We start from the raw sequence: 14,267 nt of genomic DNA, 5'->3' as shown, positions 1-14,267 counted from the left end.
TCCCAAGTGCCTCTTTTTCTACCATCGTGAGGGTCGGTAGGGGTAAATGTGTCCCTCAAATTGTCAAATTCACATTGGCATGCGATATATGGATACAGCAACCTCCAGAGCCTCGATACACACAAAATCCGCCTGGTGTCCAGAAGCCTGAGTCTTCAAACTCTCAAGAAGATGGAAGCCAGCCCCAAGGAACGCCGTACAGTGCAACGCTAAGTCGGTGCCTATCGAATCCTGCGTCTCAAAGCTTTTCCTCGAGAGCCTTGGGTAGGATTCTGCTCTCGACTCCTCGGATGAGCTTGTTCGTCTGCTCTGCCAGTGTCAATGTGAGGATGGTGTGCGGCAATATTCGAGCGAGATGCGCCGTGAAGCCTTTGTAGACGCTGAGGACACCTTCCGTTGAAATGGTCTTCCATAGACAGTCGAAAATACCATTATAGAGATTGCCATGTTGGTTGTACAATCGCGCCATGACAGTGTCCTGCATCATATGTCAATATTTGTAATAAGGCAAAGTCTGGAGATTATGGACAAAACGTACCGGAGGATGCATAAAGACGCAGACCACGAAGCCGCTTGCTGTTGAACTCAGCAAATGCAGTGCGGGCCCATCTTCCATTCCGAAATGGCGTATTAACCGTCTCTTCGCAAAGAAATATGTCGGCAGTTGTACCGAACTTCCAGCTCCGGTTCTGACCATCGATGCGCCCATGCCTCGGTATAGGCCTCTTACTCCTTCTGCTTTGTAAATCTGTGACAATCCGTCGAAAGCGTTGCGGTATTTATGCTGCGTGCCCACAGGCAAGAAAGGAGAGTATGACTGTAGTCGGGTCTTGACCAGAAAGAAAGGCGAGCCTGCCATAGCCCCCAGAATACCAGAAGCTGCGCCGGAAAAAATGTTGATACCGAGAGACTGGACATTGGTGTCCTTATAAATGAGCTTGGTAACCGTCGCTCGTAGTGGCTCGTAAAATCCCAATCGACAGCCGTTCAATAGTATCTGGTAGATGTATGCAGTTCCGATTCCTCTGTATAATCCCTTCAGTCCTTCATTTTTCAGGATGACTCCGACTCCGTGAAAAACGCCCTTGTATTTCCTTACTGCCACATCTTTGGCTTGTAACTCTCCTTGAAGCTGAAGCCTGATCTTGACTGTTTCGAAAGGATGCGTTGCGGTGACGGCTCCGCAAGCGGCAATACCGCCGGCAATGAATGCGCCCGCTGTCGTTGACATGGTTGAGTTGCCCGCTGCTTGAGTGGCTGTTTCTCTTGCCTTCGTACCTGGACTTGCCGTGATTTTTTCCGCAGGGATCAACAGACAAGTCGCAACATGTTCTTGGGTGGTAGGGTGGTCAAGGTCGAACGAGTTGGTGGCAGGTCAGCAACTGTAAGAAGTTGCGCGTGCGACACACTGTCGTTCGAGAAAATTATTCCACCACAACGGATTTATTCTTACGCGAAAGCGACGTCGGAGAAAGAAGAGCGGCACCCAGGGCTCTACGAGGTAGGTGTACATAAGCCTAAGAGACCGGGGTAGGCGGTTCTGGGCCAAGGGTTAGCAACACCCTCCAGCTGACTGGGGGCTGGGAGCACCGATCGTTTGCTGCAGGGCCACTCTGCTTTTAGGCGGGGTCCACGCCAATTCTTAGTGCGAAAGACAATCCAAAGCCCTCAAATAGGCAACTCAAGCACAGGAACCGCGCATTTTCTCTTGATATGAGACGATTCTAAAGTGTGTCCAATTCAAAGTAACATTGTTCGCTGCACAATCTGACACTGGCTATTCTTCTAAACTCACTTGTTGCTTGCATTGGAATCATCTTCGTGTCGATGCGCAGCGTTCTGCGCAGCTTGGACCTTTCTCCCCATCCTTAGCCATGGCAACACTCCCGCAGCAGAAAGTACACGATGTGATCAAGCAATACCGGCCTGCGAGAGTAGGTACTCCTTACCCTATCGTCGTGTATCTGCTAATCAGATCTAGCAATTTCCCGGTTCTACTCGCTCAGACGGGGTCGAAAGTCGTGTCACATCCCTTGATTTCGACGATATGGGCGAGTTCCTCGTGGCCGCCTCAGACGACGAAACGATGCATGTGTACGATATAAAAGAAGGAAAAAGAACCAAGACGATACCCAGCAAGAAGTATGGTATTCACCTGGCTCGGTTCACTCACCACCCGCGCAATGTTCTGTTTGCCAGTACGAAGCAAGATGATTCTCTACGCTTATTGGAACTCCACAACGAGAGCTTCGTTCGCTACTTTACAGCTCATACGGGACAAGTAACTTGTATAGCGCTGTCTCCTGGAAGCGATCAGTTCTTATCGTGCGGCAACGACGACATGGTTTGTCTATGGGACCTGAACTCTAGAAGCCCGCAAGGAAAATTGAAACTTGTTACTCCCTACCTCGCGGCCTACGACCCCTCTGCGCAGATAATGGCGATAGCGTCTCAATCCACCTCCTCTATCCTCCTCTACGATGTCCGAAACTTCGACAAAGCTCCCTTTGCTACCTTTGACATGGCTGGAGCGGAGGATAGGTACACCCCTACCACGAAGGGTCGAGCATGGACCAAATTGGAGTTTTCGAACGATGGAAAAAATATGCTTCTCGGCACTGACTATCATGGTCATTTCGTTCTAGACGCTTTTGATGGGACGGTCAAATCATTTCTACAAGGGAAGACCGCTGGTACTGGACGAGCTGCTCCTGTGTCAACATCGGGAAAGCCACTGGGCCAAGGAGACGTCTGTTTTACACAAGATGGGAGGTATGTTGTCGGCGGTGCGGGCGACCAGCCGGACGTCCTTGTCTGGGATACCCACAATGTCACCGATGTTCGGCAGGAGCCTATGGTCCGATTGTCGGGTCGAGGAATCAAGGCGCCAGTAGTGCAATGCAATCCCCGCTACAACATGCTCGTGACTGCTGACTCCAGGGTTTGCATGTGGTTACCGGGCGATCAAATCAAGAATCCAGAACTCTAAAGCATGGCCACACACCTGGGCACTTTCAATCGAGACCGAGACCTGATACCGTGTTTCACTGGCGCACCCAGTTGAGAGGAATACAGCACGTGCTTGGCAGTATGTCCGATTCCGCCAATGAGAAGGTCACTCGGTATACTTACTCCGCAACGTGAGTACTGTCAAGGTTCAGCCTAAAGTCACATTCTTCACAAAGGGCACCTATTTCGCATCTCTTCACCACTGGACATAATCTTGCTTCTCTCATTCGATGATTACCCCATCCATGCTCACAAGTCGGCAAAAGGGCTCCAATGCTTGTTCCGGATGATCACGATGGAAATGAACTTTCCCCACAGAGCTCGGCGCACCTCCTCAACCGCCTCCAATCCCGTGCGAGGGCCTTGCTTCAGGAATTCCAATCATATCAGGCGCATCTCAAGGCTCGAGGAAAGCAACAGCAAGTAGAACTCAGAGTCTTCAAACGAGGGATTGAGTCGGAGGTAAAAAGCTTGGAAAAGATAGCTCACGTGCTTGCAACCTCTTACAGCAACCCTCCTTGTATTGTCGACAAATCAGACCTGCAAGATGACGAAAGTCCACAACTACACGCGCTGAGGAGCTCTAACCTACCCTTCTATGAAGCGGTCTGGGGTATCGCAAAATCATGTCGTCATATTACAGCTCTGGGTAAGAAAATGTTCGTTGCCGGAAATGACAACACTTTCGGTAAGGAGATTCGAGAGGATAAATCGGTAAGCCGAAAAGCCATTCTGAGGGGTGTGACGAAGAAAGAGACATTGGTGGATATTGTGGCCGACAACGGATTGCAATGGGTCAAAATCTCAACTTTGACGGAGAAACGGCTCCTTTTTGAGATGGCCAAGGAAGGCTGGGAAACGTATGGAGATCGTGGTGAAGATAGCGACATAGAAAACGGACATACTCCTGGGACTGACGATGATAGCACGGGGGCAGGTAAACTTGAACTTGTGCGACTTTGTGAAGATCTTAAGACTGCGGCGCAAGAAGTCAGAGTCCAGTTTCAGCACCCACAGATTCGGGTTGTTCTACCAAATCTTCGCGAAGGTATCGTCCCTGATGTGGATGCGTTCCTTGCCGACTTACGCGCAACTGGTGCCATTGTTGAATGCAATATGGATATCCACAAACTCGTTGAGGAGCGGCAACTCGATCTTGAAACCCTGATCCCGACTGCACCAACAGTCCCTTTAACCAGCACCATCAATGTTGACTGTACAATATTGCTGGCATTGATCTCTGACATATCACATTATCCAAGTCATCAACTGCTGTCAGTTTCTGTGCGCAAGTCTGAGACTTATCACAAAGCGATTGTGAACCAGATCGATTCCGAGGTATCATCGCCGATGTTGCCCAACGACATATATCCTCTCCTTGCTGCGCGAGATCTAGAATGTACACTGCACGCTGCTCAGAGGATGCGGGAGATCGTCCGATGTATGGGGACGCCGAGCGAAGTGAGCCGCGCCGAGATCCTCCTGGGTGAAGGACAATACAGAGATCAACCCTCATTGACCCTAAGGGAGGCTTTTGGTCAACTCTCGATGCATGCTATTCCGACAACGATGCGATTCCCAGTCAGGGTGGTCGACTTCGACGGCAATTCTCTCTTTAGCACAGAGTCTACCTCAGTAGCGCCAAATGTCGAATCACGCCAATCCTTTCCTACCTCCGTCGCTGCCCGTGTGAGGGATCGGTTGCGGCTTACTCCTATCAACGCCTCAGTCTTCTTCTATGGCTGGGCCAGCCAAATTGTAACATTAACAAGCAATCGCACAGTGGCAAGCGAGCTTCACAAGGCCATCAACGATATTCTGGACAGTGATGAGAAGCAAGGGTGTAAGCATGACACAGACTTCCTGGCACCACTCATATGCTGTGAAACGGCGAGAAGTTTGATAGGAAAAGCCAAATTTAAGTAACGGTCAACGAGGAGGAAAGATTGATAAGTAGTCTGGATGCAGTTCGCTGATTGCATGCTCTGTAATAGAGCATACAACGATGTCTATCAGGCGGTGATCCTCCACGCCACTCCTAAGAGCTTCATTTCAGGCCTGTGCCCTGCGTTTGTAGTAGACAGCTGCGCAACTAATATGAAGATCTGCTGAATCTGCAAGGGAGATGATCGTGCTAGTTGAAGATACACCAGTAAATAGCTGGTTCCATCAGGATTTCATCAGACTCAGTGAATTGTTTCTATTGAGCGAAAGCAACTGCGGCCTGGCGCAGTCTGGAAATGTCTCCGACAAGCCAAAACGGGATGTCGTACGTCCCCCAATCCTCCAGTCACAACATCGCAGCTGGCAACACCTCTCCTTCGACAACCACAACATGTCTTTCACTTCGCCCTCTTGATATGCCCTCCGACTAAATGAATTCGGTGTGACAATCGACAGTGATCTGTATTTACTCTTGCCCTTGACTGTTTCTGCCTCTGCAACCCGGAACGGTTCTACCTTCACCATGCGCCGGTGGGTGCCTTCACTCGGCCTCCTGGCGTACCTAGCCGCCATTGTCGCCGGAGATGAAGTTCAAATCGTGAGATTAAGGGGGGCATCTTGTTGCGCAGTGCTCTCCCCGCTGACAATCACTAGAAACAAGACGACGAACACCGCCAGCGGTGTTCAGGGATGTACAGTCGGAAATCTTGGGGCGGATCAATAGATCCTTTCATCCTCGTCAAGTTCCTCCCGGACCAAACCGAAGACGAAACCGACCCGATCGCAAGCCTCATAATTTTCGAGTGGCAGGATGAGCCGTTGATAGGCAGGATGCCGCCTGGCGGGGAGTCCTACCGAGACCTCCAGACAATATGCACCACGGACGCTGTGGCACAAGGGCTATGTGAAGAGAAGGATGTAGGCGCTTTCATACTGGCCCCCAATGCCACAGAGGCCTCAAAGAGTCCGATCTCAAACGAAGCAATCCATTTGAAAGACCCGAAGGCCATCAACTATCCGATCCGTCGGACGGGCTACTACTGCGTCTCGACGTACGCTTTCTCCGATCACGAGTACAACGGTGTGGTGGAGTTCAGGAACGCATATGGTGAGCTGCCGGCAGCTCAAATAGCTAAACTCCCATTCTACGGCGGCCTCACCATTGTCTACGCTGTGCTGGGGGTATTTTGGGCTTTCCTCTATTTCCAGAACCGTTCCGATATCCTCCCAGTACAAAACTACATCACGGCCATTATCATCTTCTTGATCGTCGAGCAGCTGATGACATGGGGATTCTATGACTATCAGAACCGTCACGGTAACAACGCAGTCAACAAAATATTCATGATCATCGTTTCGATCCTCAACGCTGGACGAAACTCCTTCTCTTTCTTCCTCCTTCTGATTGTTTGCATGGGCTATGGGGTGGTGAAACCGTCCCTCGGCAGGACAATGATCTACGTCCGCATTCTAGCTGCCGCACACTTCATCTTTGGAGTTATCTATGCCATCGCGTCCATGGCCGTCACCCCCGAATCTGTCGGTCCCCTCATTCTCTTCGTCGTCCTACCACTCGCAGGTACCATGACAGCGTTCTATGTGTGGACACTGTCGTCTCTCAATGTCACCATCAAGGATCTTATCGACCGCAAGCAAAAGACGAAGGCAATGATGTACAAGAAGCTCTCCTGGTGCATTCTGGGAAGTGTGCTGGTCATTTTTGCCTTTTTCTTCATCAACAGCTTCGCGATTGCCGGGTCAGGGGCCGCGAATTTTGTGCCAGAGCATTGGCAGACCAGATGGTTTGTACTAGATGGATGGTTGAATCTTGTGTATTTGTTCAATATTGCTTTTATTGCATATCTGTGGAGGCCAACGGCGAACAATCGCCGGTTTGCCATGAGTGATGAAGTGAGTTTTGTCATGCCCCTTTTGTCTCAAAAGTGGCCGCTACAAGAAGAAGACAACTCAGCTGATATATTTTTGCTTTGACAGCTCGCCCAAGATGACGACGGTTTCGAAATCCGCAGCATCGCGGACTCCATCGATGATGATGACGAGGAGGCTGCCAACGCACGAAAGGATCAAGAAAGAGCAGTTCCCCCCTCCGGAGGCGGAGCGGCGACCTCGATCACGGACACCATCGCTCACGAACCTTCTGGAGCGAGGAGGCCTTCCCCAGCACCTGCGCTCCAGAATAGTACGCAAGGAGCACCGCCTTCCAAGCCTCCCAATCCGCCGCAACCGAGGATGTCGTTGGATGGCGAGACAATCTTTGCCGTCGGCGACGATGGGATTGAATGGAGCGAAGGGGAAGATGAAGACAGCGATGACGAGAGAAAGAAGTTGACCGGTAAATGAGGGAATGGCGGTTTTTCGAATTGCCAATGGTTGAACTCGGTCCACTCCCTCGGATGCTTGAATGCTTACATGGGGCTTTTCACTTGGGGCATTTGGCACCCCTGAGCTTTGGCAGCAGCGTTACGTTTAAAAACCCGGAGAGGGAGGGGGTAATCGCTGGGATGCCGGTGACTTTGCAATACAGCTTGGTGGTGGGCGGGCAGGGCAGGGCAGGAAGGGAGTTGATGGATTCGCACATTCGACACAAATTTGTAATATGATGACTTGTCTGTGCCCCAGGGTTATGGTCTTGGTGCAGACTCGACGCGCGACACTGGAAGCGACTCCTTTGTCTCTTCCCGAGCTGCTACATGTGATATGAATCCGTTGTGGCCATTCCTAGCTTCGCTCTGCCTTTTCGTGGGCAAGGAGTCTGTGAATCACTTTACGAAGCACGCGATGACAAGAAGGGGAAAGGAGGGCAGAAGAGAAACAGGCCCTGCTTGTTGTCTGAGGAGCTGTAAATGTATATCTAACTATTGGTAGCATTGGATGTGTCAATGTGTCGAGCGATCTCAGTTGCAATGCCAGCTTGTCGTGGATGCGTCGTGGATAGGGTGCTATTGTGTTATTGTCGGGTTTGATATAGCTGTCGTTGACGACGCGAGAAGTTCCAGCCCGTTCGTGCAATGCATGCGATTCATGCGATTCATTCATGCCAGCGATACGGGCATAGGAAACGATCCTTCATGCAATTTCAGCCGCCCAGCTTCTTCGCACGATCCTTCGCGATATCGCACATGGCCTTTTGGCGGGAACAGAAGGCGTTAGTTTGGATGACTTGACTGAGGCTACACGGTTTCACGAGAGCAGTACTGCCTACCTTGATTGCCTCTTGCTTTTCCAGTTGGATGTCGCCTCTGTCTATTCGCTGCTGCATGTCTTCCATGATGACGGGGCGACTTCGTCCATTCACGAACACTCTGTTGTTCTTATCAGCAGTGACGAAGGGCATGAAACTGCCGAGTCAAGAGAGTGGGAAGCCATACACATATCGCAGACCTGGAAACTTGTCTTCGTATTTCCGGTTCATGGTCGCCAGCTTCTCTGCCTCCTCCGTCCCGCCTTGATTCAGTTGCGCTTGCTCCTTGCGACTCTGCTCACTGTCAACCTTTTTCTCACCTAACCGCGGATGGGCGGCTAAAATGGCCTCTAGCCATTTTTGATCGCTCTCCAAATTTGACCGGAAGAGTCCCAGCAGCTGCTGGCCTACAGCATCAATGAGAGAGTCATAGGTTGGGAATGACTGTTCTCGCAGTAGGCTGACGGATAGTGTGTGCAGTTGCTGGCACGGCTCAAAGAGGATGTCGAGAATTTGTGCCCTTTGTTCGGCATCCAGTGTTGGGAGGGTTGACATTGGTGGAAGAGATGTCATCATGAGAGATGTCTCGTCACTTGGTCACAGCGCAGCCCAGGACCTCCAAACTCGAATGTAAAGAAATTTGTCGTGAAGGACTGTTCTGTGGAAAGGCCGTTGCGACTCAAAACAGCCCAACGTCATATGGAGTGCCCTTGTTGGCGCTTGTAAAGTGATCGGAGTCGGCCGAAACATTCGAAGCCGCTTCACGTGGATTGGCGTCGAATTCGCGAAAAGGCTGGATTGCCTTGATCGTCACGATTATTACAAAAATGGTCGGTCGAGTAGCAATAATGCGCCGTAGCCATCGACAACGGATGGCCCATGGTGCCACTTGTGCTCCAGCCTCTTCCCATTATTGCCTCCTGATACGCTTACTTGGGTGTGCAGCCACGCGAATAGACGGTGTATCAATAGTTCGCAGAGAAGGAGGGGCGGACTGAGACCGGCGATTCTGGGGGATCAGACATTCCTTGCAGCAACATCGAGCCACTCTGTGTCCATTATTCATCGAGCACCACATGTCCGAAGAGCACGGATTGTTGGGAGATTTTCTAGGATGCGAACGATGTCTTGTCGTTGACAATGAAGGGAACCAGGAAATGTCACGCTCAACGTATGAGTATTGCAGGAGAGGCTCGAGTCCAATTCCGCACTTTCGATATTGGCACATGCGAAAAGTTCCTGGGACTGTTTCAGAAAGTCCACAGCACTGGTTGAGACACATCCGCATGCTGTTTTGCAAAGACTGTGTAAGCCATCATTCTCGTCTTCTGCTCCGGAGTCAAGATCGGCTCTATACCCGTGGCAGTTGAGATTTGAAGCAGAGAGGATCGACGACAATTCGCAATTCAGGATTATCCACCCACCCTCCAGGGTTTGAATCTTCTGACAGACTTTCGCTTGTTTTACGTAGGAGAGAGGAAATTCAAACATGTGGAAAAAGGTATAGCGTCGGTCTCGGTTGCTTCCAGCCGCAGGTCAGGGCAGGGTTCGGGAAATTGGCTCGTGGAAACTGTCGACATGGGCGAATAAGGCTCTAGCATCGGCCGTTTGGTCGTGAGTTTCAGCGTTAAAGTCCGCTCCACCATCACGCAGAAACGGGGCACACCAGCTGGTGCCAGGGCACATTGGCCACGGACTGTCGGTCGGTGGGCTACCCTGGTCGCTTGGTCCGGTGCAGCAACACCCCTGAACTGCGGATAGCATGCTGCGCTGTGCCCCATTCGTAGAATGTCCTGCATCCTGCATGTGGGCTTCCCCTCGAAGCTGCATCTCTAAGCTGAGGGAGGGCTGTCCTGGTAGTTGCTCGCCGTTGGCGTCGGGCCCATTATTGATTTCGAAGGGCTGCCCTGATCGCCTCAAGCCTTGTTCTCCTGCGTCTTTTGGTCTTTGTAAAGCCTCGCGCCCAAATCCTGGACTGTATGAGAACCGATTCCAAAACGTTGCGCAGGCGTGGGCCTTCTCAATGAGGGCTGAGAAATGTCATTGAATGGACTTGATGGAGCTGCAGTCGCTGATGCACACCAGGCTGCTCAGGCGGACGCAGGAGGATGGTATGTCGCGCACTTCACCGCCGCTGTGCTTCCTCGTGCTTCTGCGCAATCCGTCTGCCGTGACGCCTGCTTACATGGACCAGGTTCTTACTGAAATATGTCAATCGCGACACCGTTGAACTGTTGAGCAAGGGAACAGGGGGTGTGCAGGCTGTGCGTGGAGTGATTGAGCAATATGCAGAGAAATCGCCGCTGTACGGGCTGGTGCAGTATCGGCGCAAGAAAGTGGTCCTCAAATATGTGCCAGAAGGAACATCTCGATTGCTGCAAGGTGGGTGAACATCGTGGCCCTGGAAGAGATTCTGACTGACTTGCTTCACCCGCTACAGTGCGGCTCACCGTGCAATTTCAATCGGTCCTGGAAACCTTCACACCACATGACACCGTCTTCTCCTTTGCCACGGCCTCTGAGTTAACAGAGTCCGCCCTCGGACTTTGTACTATGCTATTACCCTCTGCATCTTCATTAACCTCGTCAAGCTCCTCCCTTCGACGGCGCCGACTCAACGAAATTACCGAAGATGCTGAAGACGATGTGTCAACAGTTGAGGAGGAGAAGGAGGAGGAGAACGTTGGGCTTGCCCTTCGCTTCACATCGCAAAAGCCAGATGAGTTGCCGATGGTGACATCGACACCGGACACAGTTTTCGGGAGACATGAACTAGATGAACTTCCGGCAAGCGCAGTTCTTGCAAAAGCTCTTCTGGCAAAGAGGAAGGAGGAGGCTGCTGCCGCCACCGCCAACAACAACAGCAACAACAACAACGATGCTGGTCCTCCCTCTGTATCAGATAAGAACATTCACCCTCCGCGGAAAGAAAGTCTGCTCACATCCCCCAAACCGCCGGCTTCACCACTACCCTCACCACTACCTCCCTCCATCATCGACAAGGAGCTCCCCGCGACCCCCGAACCGACTCCTCCTTCTACGAGCGAGGGCGAAGGTCCTAGAGCTCCAGATTTCGAAGCAACCAGCAACATCCTCCTCGAGACCACTACAGCAACGGCAGACGCCTCCAACCCAACAACTCCTCGTCCTCACGCTCGTCACCTTTCGGCCGCCGAATCTGACAGCATCAGCCAATGGAGTAGTAACGTCGCATCGTATACAGCAGGCAAGCCAAAGAAGAAAAAATTGGGTCCGCGTCCTCACGTTGAGACAACTCACCGACCTAAGACGTCCGGAACAACAGACAGTGGCACAGGAATACGGCCAGTGGCGAATCTTCCAACTTCTATCCGTGTGAACAACAAGTCTCTAGTCAGCCTGGGGATTCGCCCAGGCTCTCAACAGTCGAGTCGAAGCGTACCCGGCCGTTTTGTTCCTTCCAGTCAGTCTGTGAATGGTGCGCCACCTCTGCCGTCGCCGTCTTACCTACACGCACCATATAATGCGGGGGATAGTCGCTCTGCGATCCTCCGGCCATCTTCTGTGACTAGCGATGTGTCGACCAGCACTCCAGAAAAGCTAAGATTGATGAAGGCTTTACAATTGCGGAAAAGGAACATGCTGCTTGCCCAAAGAGCAGCCACGGTTGCAACACCCGTCCTTTCAAATACATACCTTCACAATGCGTCGGAGTCGAATGCGAGCGCCAATGGATCGAGTACTCGTCTATCATCGATTCCAAGTCACGAGCAGCTGTCAAACGTCGATGAGGAGACGAAGCTGACTCAATCATCTTATACAACATCGCCGACCATCATGACAAATATTTCGGAAGAGCCTTCGACCCAAGCCTCTTCCGTCAGCGAACACGATGATTGTTCTCGTACTCGCCGCTCTTTATCATCGGCCACAAGCTCCTCTCTCACTCCAAAAGCTTTCTCGCAGGAAGACAAAGCCCCAAGTGCGTCTGATGTGGCTTCGATCGACATAAAGCCATCAGCTAGTTTGGGCATGGCGCCTTTCGACAAGGACGACAAGGATGATTCCAAGACTGAGGTTGATACAGCACCTGCTGACATGGAAGCCAAATCAGTTATTAGAATTGACGGTCTCGTCCCAGAGAGCAGGCCTGAACCAAACTCGGACACTCAGCCCCGACCTTCTAATCCACCGTTAAAACAGGATGAAGATTTGCCAAAGAAATCTGGTCGCTTAGGACCTCCACAAGCCCTAAAACTCTTGCCAGGTGGCAATGCGTCTGCATCAGATCTCTCGGAAGATGATTCGTTAATAGACGAGATCCAGCATGCTACCGTCCATGAAGCTATGCCGGTCTCAGTGGCTCGGTCGCCAGTGACCCCAATAATGTCCAAGGGAAGTTCAGATCGTCTACGTGAGATGGTTGTCAAACCGCCGAACTCCAGTCATTCCACAGGGCGGCCAAATCTTGTAACAACACCTGATGGAAACCGACCCAGCAGTGGCAGCGTACGAAGCATTTCGACTGCTCTTCCACAGTGGCCACCTTTGCCTACAGAGTCAGCTCAACTACCACTTACCAAAAAGGCTACCCTCGGAACAGGTATCTCTAAACGCATCAAGGCCCTGGAAGTGCTGAGGACGAAGGACGCAAGTCCCCCACGACACCCTCAGCCAGTCCGAGAGACGCATGCCGGAACCTCTGCCTTCTCGGCGTTCATGAAGCGCTCATCATTCTTGACACAGCAACAGCCTCCAAACGCCTCGACCGAAAACTCACCTCCTCGGCACCTACCCACAGCAAGCAGTCAATATGAATCACATCCATCGGCCGCGGTGAAAGAGCCACGACGTCCGTCGTCAGATGTGCACAGGCTACAGAAAGGCGAGACGATTTCTGTTACCGCAAGGATTGTTCGTGATTCTAGCAATAAGCATCCCCCGTTGGCTCCAAGTTCTAGTTACAATACTCCCCTCAATCTGTACCGGAGTCCTCTAATCGTCGAACACGAGAAGTCCGACCAGCCGACCTTGGATCAGGCACTGGCTTCGAATCAACCCAGGGTCAAAAGCCCCACCAAGTCGGAGAGAGGGCGATTCTCCTTTTCCTCCCATCGGTCAAATTCTCATCCAACCTTGCCTCGGTCTGAGTCGAATACCAGCAAAGTGTCCAAATCAAGCCACTACAGACGGCAAGGTCCGCGGTCAACCAGTGACGCAGCATCAATTTCCGAGGACAAACCGAAGTCTTCAATGACAAGCAGGCTCATGAAGCGGATGTCGAATCTCGCAAATGCGCGGAGCAGGAATCAGCTGACGACAAAAGAAGAGGCCACTCAGTCCCAAGTAAATCTTGCGCGAGAACAACCTGACTTCACTCCGGAGGATTCGATAGCTGAGTCATTGATGCATGTTGTCGACATTGGGGACGTCAACGTACAATTCCCAGAGTCATTCCTATGGAAACGGCGTTTCATGAGGATCGATGACCAAGGATTCCTGATATTTTCTCCACCGATGAATGACGCCAACATGAAGAGTGTTAGTCGTAAATACCATCTCAGCGACTTCAACCGGCCATGTCTACCTGACCTTGAACGCGAAGAGATGGCGTGGAGTATCCTACTCGATCTGAAGGATGGGAGATGCGTGCAGTGTGCATGCGAGAGTAAACAGGCTCAGCAACAAGTATTACAAAGTAAGTCCCTAGTGCTCTGTGTCATTTGGTAAGGTCACGACTGACTCTCTCCCGCAGTGCTCGTTGACGCACATAGCGCATATCACCAGTTATACGGAGCTGGATGATGAGGAACAGCAGGATCCAGTCCAACAGGGCGAACGGCAATCATGACCATCAATCAATTGTTTTGCATAGTTGTTGATGTTTGAACGGCAAGCAACAAGCGAAGGCGAGGGACGGCGTTGGGATGCTGTGAGAGAACAAGTGTCTCTGATTCTCATTGAATTTCTCGTCGGGCATTTTTACGAGAGAGTACAATCTATGTATGAGTACATACCCGCCTTAAACTAATGTCTGTACCAAGAGAGACGCTGAACTCTCGAACGAGTCCTGGCCGTTGAACATTGTCACAAACTGTTGTGACCCATTTCGCTGTACTCGAGTGAAGCCTGG

General features: G+C 51.5%; 6 protein-coding genes across 6 annotated transcripts; 4 read left to right on the top strand and 2 right to left on the bottom strand.

Annotated features, from left to right (window-relative positions):
- Positions 1-238: 238 nt before the first annotated feature.
- Positions 239-1,231, bottom strand: Z517_01412 (uncharacterized protein; the record flags this gene model as incomplete). The annotated part of the gene is made up of 2 exons (XM_013434372.1): positions 239-478; positions 539-1,231. The coding sequence occupies 2 exons, from the start codon at positions 1,229-1,231 to the stop codon at positions 239-241; spliced, it is 933 nt and encodes a 310-aa protein (XP_013289826.1).
- Positions 1,232-1,874: 643 nt separating this feature from the next.
- On the top strand, positions 1,875-2,989 carry Z517_01411 (uncharacterized protein; the record flags this gene model as incomplete). Its single annotated transcript, XM_013434371.1, has 2 exons — positions 1,875-1,934; positions 1,982-2,989. The coding sequence occupies 2 exons, from the start codon at positions 1,875-1,877 to the stop codon at positions 2,987-2,989; spliced, it is 1,068 nt and encodes a 355-aa protein (XP_013289825.1).
- Positions 2,990-3,282: 293 nt separating this feature from the next.
- Positions 3,283-4,935, top strand: Z517_01410 (uncharacterized protein; the record flags this gene model as incomplete). The annotated part of the gene is made up of 1 exon (XM_013434370.1): positions 3,283-4,935. The coding sequence occupies one exon, from the start codon at positions 3,283-3,285 to the stop codon at positions 4,933-4,935; it is 1,653 nt and encodes a 550-aa protein (XP_013289824.1).
- Positions 4,936-5,476: 541 nt separating this feature from the next.
- On the top strand, positions 5,477-7,314 carry Z517_01409 (uncharacterized protein; the record flags this gene model as incomplete). The annotated part of the gene is made up of 3 exons (XM_013434369.1): positions 5,477-5,551; positions 5,608-6,864; positions 6,949-7,314. 3 exons carry the CDS (start codon positions 5,477-5,479, stop codon positions 7,312-7,314), a joined length of 1,698 nt encoding a protein of 565 aa, XP_013289823.1.
- Positions 7,315-8,050: 736 nt separating this feature from the next.
- Z517_01408 (uncharacterized protein) lies at positions 8,051-8,710 on the bottom strand (the record flags this gene model as incomplete). The annotated part of the gene is made up of 2 exons (XM_013434368.1): positions 8,051-8,276; positions 8,343-8,710. 2 exons carry the CDS (start codon positions 8,708-8,710, stop codon positions 8,051-8,053), a joined length of 594 nt encoding a protein of 197 aa, XP_013289822.1.
- A 1,482-nt stretch (positions 8,711-10,192) lies between these two features.
- On the top strand, positions 10,193-13,939 carry Z517_01407 (uncharacterized protein; the record flags this gene model as incomplete). The annotated part of the gene is made up of 6 exons (XM_013434367.1): positions 10,193-10,266; positions 10,350-10,537; positions 10,596-10,810; positions 10,985-11,210; positions 11,277-13,832; positions 13,890-13,939. 6 exons carry the CDS (start codon positions 10,193-10,195, stop codon positions 13,937-13,939), a joined length of 3,309 nt encoding a protein of 1,102 aa, XP_013289821.1.
- Positions 13,940-14,267: the final 328 nt, after the last annotated feature.

Source organism: Fonsecaea pedrosoi, assembly GCF_000835455.1.
Source record: "Fonsecaea pedrosoi CBS 271.37 unplaced genomic scaffold supercont1.1, whole genome shotgun sequence".
NCBI classification, from domain to species: domain Eukaryota; kingdom Fungi; phylum Ascomycota; class Eurotiomycetes; order Chaetothyriales; family Herpotrichiellaceae; genus Fonsecaea; species Fonsecaea pedrosoi.
The sequence above is the reverse complement of the archived record's forward strand: the minus strand, read 5'-3'. Positions and strand labels throughout refer to the sequence as shown.